The 8,874-nt window shown below is 41.1% G+C and overlaps 1 protein-coding gene across 1 annotated transcript; it reads right to left on the reverse strand.

Annotated features, from left to right (window-relative positions):
- Positions 1-6,866: 6,866 nt before the first annotated feature.
- LOC139875581 (uncharacterized) lies at positions 6,867-8,375 on the reverse strand. Its single transcript, XM_071862909.1, has one exon. It carries the CDS (start codon positions 8,373-8,375, stop codon positions 6,867-6,869), a length of 1,509 nt encoding a protein of 502 aa, XP_071719010.1.
- Positions 8,376-8,874: the final 499 nt, after the last annotated feature.

Raw genomic sequence — 8,874 nt, forward strand, 5'->3', positions numbered from 1 at the left:
CCATTCCATAATGTCGGCAGAATAACTAATGAAGTCATAGTATGTACTCACTTAAACCTTATCTGAATTACGAATTTTATCGCATTTACTTTATATGTCTTATAAATTAGGAAATTCCAAAATAAATAACCACTACTCCCTAACTATCTTAGGCTTAAATATAGGTCCGATTCTACTGATATCTGATATCGGCTAAAAAGTCACGTTTTCACCCCGGTATTGAGACCCAAAAACAAGAAAGATTCGAACTTTGTTGGAAAAATACCCACTTCGTTGGTTAGAATCGGAGAACAAGTAATTATGAAGACGGTGCAAAAAGAATCAAGAGAATCGGAGCGAAAACTAAGATTCTAGAGCGAAAACGGTGAAAGATAAGAAATCAAGTTACGATCCAGGGAATTCAGGCTGACCAGGTGCCAGATACGGCCTGCCATACGGCCTGCCAAATGGCCTGCCATATGGAAATGGCCTGCCATATACGTGCTGCCAAGCGAGCCACCAAACGGCCTGCCACAAATACGGCCTGCCAAATACGGCCTGCCAAACGGCCTGCCAACCGTATTTGGTAATTTTCCAAGTCTATTTAAAGGGTCTTTGTCATTCATTCCAACACACACTTCAATTCACTTCTTTCTCTCTCTTGTACAATATTAGTCATACTCTCAAGGCCTTTGACTCCGTGCGGGAAACCTAGTACCCGGAGAAGAACGCTGAAGATTGTATTAGGAGCGGTCTGGAGTCTTGAAGTTGTCACTTTTGTATTCAGAACTCGTTTAATCTACTTGTACTTCTATCCTTTATCTTATATAATGTTTTATGATATTATTTCCATGATTAGCGAGTAGTTATCTTTAGTGTATGCTATGATGTAAGCAGTTATAATGCCGAAATAATATTATGGTCTGTGTATGCTGTTGAAATGCTTTCCGATTATGCTTTGAACTCAATCGCTTTTCCAACTAATAGAATGTAGTTATAGGCTCTGTTATTGGGAAGTCGCGAACCCCGATTCAGAGTACACTATCCGTGTCAGCCCTTGGTAAGGAAGTCTCTCGGATACAACGTAAGATCGACTGAGGCACACCGGTTGTAGTAAGTCTATCGAGCTTTGGATTCTGACTTAGGACTCTTTCGTAGTGAAACATCTGACTAGACCCCTAGTACATTGTCGGTCCCAGACCATGCTAGTGTAGTCACCAATCATATAAACTTCGTACGTGCATGCTGAAGCACAACGGTTGTTGTAAGCTGTACCTCTGCTAAGTAAGGCCATGGAACACGGTTAGTGTTGACCAGTACACTGCACCATAACGCGGTCTCAAGCATTGCACCCCGCTTGAGGGATTCTTAGTTAATTAAGGAACCGTTTGTTTAGACGCATAAAGGATTGGACTGTTAGGATAACCGAACGTGTTCATGTAAGTCATCTTGACTTGGCCATGGTGTTCTTTATGGTTGAACTCTTTTTAGGGCCTAACTATCTTTTACCAATCATTAACGAAAGCATTAAAATACATCACTGATCAAGCATATTTTCACGAGGTCAAGGTGAACCTACGCTTGAGTTCAATAATAGGGTTTAAGGACTATCAATATTCGAACCTCCGACGCATAGTCGTGGATAACCCATATCGGCATCGTTTCGATCCCGACAGGGTGGCCGATTTGAGAGTCCACCAACAACCTAGCATACGAGGTTGATTGGCCCAAAGATATGAAGGTTTTATAGTTCAATACATACCTGAAAGTCTTTAACGATCGTAAGAAACTGTGTTCGTACGGTAGAGATTTGTATGCTCTTGTTTACGTATGAGTAAATGAGTAATCGTGTGTGTTGTTGTGTAGGGTTTTTATGAGCTATGTATTTATAGTCTCAAAAATTAGGGTTTCGGTAGAATCCCTTACCGAATTAAATGCAATCTCCTCCCTAACTAACTCTCGTTATTTAAGGAAGAGAATCCGAATTAAATATATCATATATTCTTCTAGAACATACCAGACCCTTGTGAAAGTATACGAAACTCGCAACATATGGTATAGGCGCACTATGTGCGGCTATACCCGTGCCACATGCTTTACGTGGAAACTTGTGTGGTTTAGGACTTTGGATGCGCAATCCGCATTGCTATGCGGATATGCGTATCATTAAGTCCCCCCAGTTCGATGGTATATACAATGCCAATAAGTGTATGGCGTCGAACTAATAAAATAGTAGCACCGAATAATAATCAATGATTACCTCGGATCTCATGATTGTTTTTTCAACGCATTTGCTAGATACATACAACATTATATGCGTGTATGTGTAACCAACCGCCGTTTACATTAAATGCAAAATATTCGCGTAGCTGAAAAATTGTCCTTTCGACTGTAATTCCTTTACCCGAGGTGACAGTTGTCACTGTTTACCCTAAAGATAATGATGACAGCGTATGTAACTGCTTAGAATTGCTATTGTACGCCAGTTGTTATCTTCCGTAGATTGTGACACGTGTACGCTGAAGAATAATTCAAGTCATTTTCACTTTTTCTTGCCTAAAAATAGGTGAGTTACCCTTTTTGGATTTTACACGCTCCTTTTGATTTCAAATTCCGCTCTTATTCCGGCAGCCAATTTTCCGTCCCTAATCACTTACTTAAAGGTCCGTTCTTTCTTCCTTCCATCTTTTATTTACATTTTTACTCTTTACATCCAACCATCATGTCATCGGATAAGAACGTTAAGGATATAGAGTCGTCGATCACCAAATCGTAGATTCGTCGAATCATTCAAAAATATCCTTCTCTGGAACAATTTTCCCCTATTGCCCCTTTGAGTGGTCAACCGGCCGATGAACCACCAGAATTGATGGTTGCCGTATACGAGAAAGTACTGGAACTCGGCAACACCCGTATTCCACCAACCCCTTTCTTTATGGACGTTCTTCGTCACTATTCTATCGGCATTAGCCAACTTCACCCGTACGGTGCCAATCGTATTTCTATTTTTGAGATGTGGTGCCGCGCCAACGGTCAGAAGCCATCTTTGGCTATTTCTACCAATCTTTTCCGTGCCTCTATGAGCGACGAGAGCTGGTACTCGTTTGACAACGTTGTCAAATTTTGTGTGACCCCAAAACAGGGTGTAAAGGGGGCATGGAAAAAATCTTTTTTCTTTGTTAAAGCTACTTGTATTTCCGAAAAGTTTAACAGCATTCTCATTTGGTACTCGGGCAAGAAAGGGGAGAAAAACAAACCTTTGCCAATGACTACTGAGGAGGACAAATTTTATAAGTCTTGCCTTAACCTTCAGCTTCCGTCTCGTGTTTATCACAATGTCCCCTTAGTCATCGGTTGCATTTCCACCGACTGGGCGCGCGCTGATAAACGTCCTGTTATAATTAAGAATAAGAAGGGTATATCCCTTTCATACCTGCATTATATAATATGCAAGTTTAATTCCTTTTCTTTTATTTTTATGCGCTTCTTGTATTTGCAGAGATGGACTTGAACGAGTTCATGCTGTTGAAATCCGCTGACGATGTTGTCTATGGGCAGAAAGATCTGCCCGATACTGATTCTGATGCGCACCCTGAAATTATCAAAGCTCCGAATAACCCAGCTGCCCCCGCCACCTCGAAGCGTAGAACCATCAGCCTACGCCAAGAGAGAGAAACTGACGTGTCTTCATTCATCGAGATTCAACGATCCCCTGCTATTGAGACTTCAAAGGCGGCCAGAAAAAGGCCAATCATCGGTTAGTGTCTTTTTGTGCGCTTTATAACATTTCTTTGTTGCATTCATTATCGTTGTGATTACACTTAATTGTAAATTTTGCGTTGCAGATATTAGCGAGCCAATGGAAACCGATCAAGAGGTTCAATCAGCTAATCGCGCCCCTGTTGCAGAAGCACAAATATCCCAAACTGTTCCGCATTTTCCCGCGCCTCATCTACCAACTGTAGATCCAAATGTTTCATCCGAGCTTCCGCCCTTTCAACGGCGTACCAATTTGTATTCTGATGCTTCTTCAATTGATACAAGCCGCAACAAACGCGCTCGTCTGAATATTCCTACCAGTTTTAGTTTATCCCCTGAGATGAAGCTAGATTATTTTGAGGATTATTTCAAGATCTCCATCCCCACTTTTGCTCAACAATTTTCTCATCTAGGTGCCTGCGCTCCTTCCAATCTTGCTGCTAAGTTTGAGGGTCTTTCCCCCGAGGAAGATTTGTTTGTTGACACACAAGCCACCATGTTTAACCTTGTTAAATATATCAGTCGTTTGAAACAAAAGTCCAATTCAATAGTTCTTGGTCATAAGCATCTGTCCCGTGAGCAAAGGGAGTTTGCTAGGCTTGATGCTGAGAAGAAACGTATTTCGGAACATCTCCATTATGAGGCTGCTGCTCGTGTGAAGTTAGAAGACAGGAATACCCATCTGGAGGGTGAGTGCCAGCGATTGTTGAATGAGATTAAGCGTTCTGACACTGTTCGCGCTGAGCTTGAATCGCAAGTGAATCATCTATCTTTACAACTTGGTACTGCGTCCTCTGAAAACTGTCAACTTAAAAAGCAGCTCGAGGATTTGAATGCGGATCACCAAAAAGTTGTCAATGAGCGTGATGATTTGAAAACCAATTGCACCCACCTGAAATCTGAGTATTCGACCCTAAGGTCCGGTCTTCCTGAGATTGCAAAGCACATTACAGCCTGCCCCAGTGTTCGTGTTCCGTTTGGGAAAGTTATAGTTGCTGCACTTGCGTTTGAGCGATCGCGCTTTTGGGATATTGTGAAATCAAACCTCTCTGTGCCGGATATTATTCCGGTGTCAATTTCAAATGAGCTTGTTGAGGATGCTGAGGGTAAGTGGACGGAAGCCTGTGCGGCTTTGGCGAATCTGAGAATTTCCCGTCTTGAAGAGTTAGTCAGGAATCAAGAATTTTCTTCTCGTTAAATTGTTGACGATGATTTGGCAGGTGGTAGGTTGGAGGGGCAGTGATTGCCCGCTTCCCACTGAGATGTATTTTCGCCAGCGAGGGATGGTCCTAGTAGTTTAAGGGTTTCGTATCCCTATATCTATATTTATGTATTTTTATTTTCAAAGCGGGATATACGTCTAATCGCTGCGGGCGAGGATTGTATATTCTCCTTAGTGTAGGGCACCGTTCCCATTAAGCCACCCTTAGTTTAGGTAATAATTATTTTAAACAATATGCGGAAGAGTATATCTTCACCTGCCTTTTCTTATACGTAGTTTGAGTATAAGACATTTTCTATTTGTTGAAGGCATTAATATGAATATTGTTTATCGTGTATTAACTTTTGAAATATATTTTGCTATATGCGTTTCATTTTTATCTTGCAATTACATAAGCGGTATATTTATATTTGCATGCGCACTATAGCAATGGAACAAATGCTATTCGCATATGACGGGAGCGACCCTTCTATATGCAAATAATCTTTTTATTCTTATTTATTGAAGCAAACCAATGCTTATATATATTATACTCTTGAATTATGTGTACGCATTGATAAACCGATATCTAATCCGTCTATATAAGCAACCCAATGCTTATTTCAAGAGTCTTCCGGACAATCCAATGTCCGTGGAATGGACAAGTAACCAAACTTGTATTTTATAGTCATGACTTTGCAAATCTCCGTCTTGCGCGGTATACGAGCGTTTGAAACAAACCAATGTTTTACTACTGTTACCATTAAAAATAGTATTAGTAACCAAACTAAACTATGCCACTTGGGATTCGGAGTGCATCCCTGTGCAGCTTTAGAGGCATATAATAACACTTTGAACAAATGAATGGCTTAAATTGCATGGTTCAATTTATTAAAAAGTAACTCAAATGACAGGAAAAAACATAACAAAGTTTCAACAGATATCCGGGTGATCAATCCTACTGTTGCTATCTTTTGTTCTTTTGCGCTTATTTTTATGCATGCGAGGCGCATCATGTCATTTTTCTTTATAGCCTTCATGCCCCTCCTTATTGGATTTCCCAGATAACGCTTCGTCTGGGCTGTTCGCCACGCAATCACTGTTTGGGTTTTTATCTTCTTTTACCGCTTTTGACATGGCAATGCCATCGTGTATTGTAACCCGTCGTTGCTTTCGTGGCTTCTTTCCTTTTGACCCTTTTTTGTGTTCATTTATTTTTTCATGGACCATCTTGATGGGTTTTTTACGCCTATTGCATTTTGCCCACCCTTCATTCGGTTGTCGATGTTTTAAACGCCATAAACCTCCTGTTGACATAATGTCCAAAAATAAATTTCAATTCTAATTAGGGTAAAAACATTGTTGCCATTTTTGTGCAACTTACCTATTCCTGACGACCATGTTTGAATGATCTCAGTTGATATCTGAGTGCGCGTGTTTTGTTTTACATCGAGCTCTTTAGGCGTGCCATTTTTTACAATTATGTTAACTGCGCGCGAGCTGTGTTTGGGCTTTATCTGTGCACGCACCCTCGCTTGTGGATTTTGCATCGCACCTTGCCACTTGCTTGCTTTAGGTGTTGTCTGCGCTTTTCCATATGCGGCTTCTTTCTTATTTCCTGGTTGACGTTGTTCTTTTAAACCAGCAAAGTTTTTTGCTTCTCGGTTTGTCTTAACGGTTTTTCTAAGCCTTTTGGAACACTGCATCTTATAATATTTTTAAAGCATGCAATCACAACATACTTTTTATGCGTCCTACTTAGATGATTAAGTGTTTTATCTCAACCGTTATCATTTTTTAATTTTGAATACAGACAGGTGTTTTATCTCATAGTTTTTATATTGATTAGCACTCTTTTTAAGTGACTATCGTACTGTAACAATTGAACATTTAACTGAATAACTTGCGTACCTGTGAACGCGACATATCATCGATCTTTTTCTGTTTGCTTAACTGCGTAGTTTTTTCTTTCCGCATGCCCATTTTCGTCCTCGTTCTGTTCTTCTCGTTCCCTTCCGATCTTATGGTTGCAATTCCCCTTTTTTGTTGGGAATTTTAGCATGCCATGTATTGTCGATGGTATGGCTCCTAACTTTTGCAAAGTGCTCCTACTCAATAGTGCATTGTGCTCAGCTTTCGATTGGACTACAGCGAATTCAACTTCCACATCACTTTTCTTTCTATCGTCGATGTCATCCCGCAGTTCTAACTTGATTTTAATCGTTCCCAATGAGGGAACCATTTCACCAGCGAAACCAAATAGAGTAGCTGCTTCCCTTTTCAGCTGCGACCTAATCATCATAGGTAGCGACATGTAGCAGTGTTCATACATCACATCTGTACCGCAACCAGTATCTACGCACAATCCCTTAAGTTCCTGACCGCAACTTTTAATGTACCCTTTAACCACCACGGGCCTGTTTAACCAATCCTTATTACTTGCTTTGAATGAGATTCCTACTCGCCTCCATTTACTAACCTTCTTCACGTTTGCTACCGCGTTTTCAATTGTTACCATATTTATGGTTTTTTCTGCTTCCTTTGCTTTTTGCTCGCTCTTCTTTTGCCATGGGAATTCTTTTTCCTGTCTTGACTTTTGACTTTCTGCCTTAGTCGACTTCTTCAAATGCTGCAACCTTCCCTTTTTTAGTTCTGCGACCACCCTTTCAATTAACTGCCTGCACTTATTAGTTTCGTGCCCAAAATCATCATGAAAATCACAGAATTTGGTTTTGTCCTTTTTTGCATAATCGGGTAGTGGTGTCGGTGCTTCGAACTTTTTGCATACTGGTTCAGTTGCCAATATCTCCTTTGGTGTTTTACTGAGATCTTTTATGATTGCATAATTATCATCATGAGCGCTCTTGTTCCGGTAGCTACTACCCCCTCTACTGTTGTTGTACCTTCGGTACTTATTGTTGTTACTATAGCTTCCACCTTTGAGGGGGCTGTTATTATTATGCCTCTTTCCAGATCCAGAACTCCTGCCCTGATCACGATAGTGATCGTCATCATTATTACCCTTGCCTAGGTAGCTCTTTCCACAATTATGTGTTATATCTTCTTGTGCCCGCATGTAATCATGCGCCTCCTTTATTACGTCCGCAAACGTTTGCGGAACTTTTCTTCGCAACCTCTGCCACAAGGATAAGTGTTTTTCCATATCCAGACAGTGTATAAATCCTGACACCTTTTGACTTTCTGGTAGTTCTGGTATTTTAGCCACTTCTTTGGTGTATCTATTAATAACCTCACCCAAGGATTCTTTGGGTTTTTGTTTTATGTCGTGGCATTCTACATGCGTTCTTCTGCGTGCGCGCAAACTATGAAAATTAAGTAAAAATCGGGACCGTAAGTCTACGTATCCCGTTATGCTTCTGGGAGTTAAGTTATTGAACCACTCCCGTGCTACTCCTTGCAACACAATGGGTAGCATATGACACGCCACCTCGTCTCCCCAGTTGTGCGTTCTTGCCGTTCCCTCAAACCTTTGCAGGAAGTCACCAGGGTCAGATAACCCATCGTAGCTTCCAACTTAGCGGTATTACAGGTGCTTGTGGGAATGGATGATTCGCTATATGTGCCGCGAATTTTTCTGTAGTGGGAGCTACCTCTAAAGACTGTCTTGCTTTATGCCCTTGCATCACCGCAAACCAGTTTTGCATAAACTCTTGAAACCGTGCTGGATCATTGAGCGCTTGCGCTAGATGAGGTGGCGCAACTTGCTGCAATTGTGAGATAAAATTATTTGAGCTGCTCGGCTCCAGCGGATCGTAAGGCGCACTCCCTTCTTCACCTTGTTGTTGGGTTCTCATTATCCCACCCACGTTTGGTTGGGTTGGTGCGTAAGTCATTTTTGCTTGAAGTGGAGCTACTGTAATATATGAACCATCTAGGTTTCTCAACTCCAATCTTCTAATTTCTTCTTGCGCACT

Source organism: Rutidosis leptorrhynchoides, chromosome 11 (assembly GCF_046630445.1).
Source record: "Rutidosis leptorrhynchoides isolate AG116_Rl617_1_P2 chromosome 11, CSIRO_AGI_Rlap_v1, whole genome shotgun sequence".
NCBI classification, from domain to species: Eukaryota; Viridiplantae; Streptophyta; class Magnoliopsida; order Asterales; family Asteraceae; genus Rutidosis; species Rutidosis leptorrhynchoides.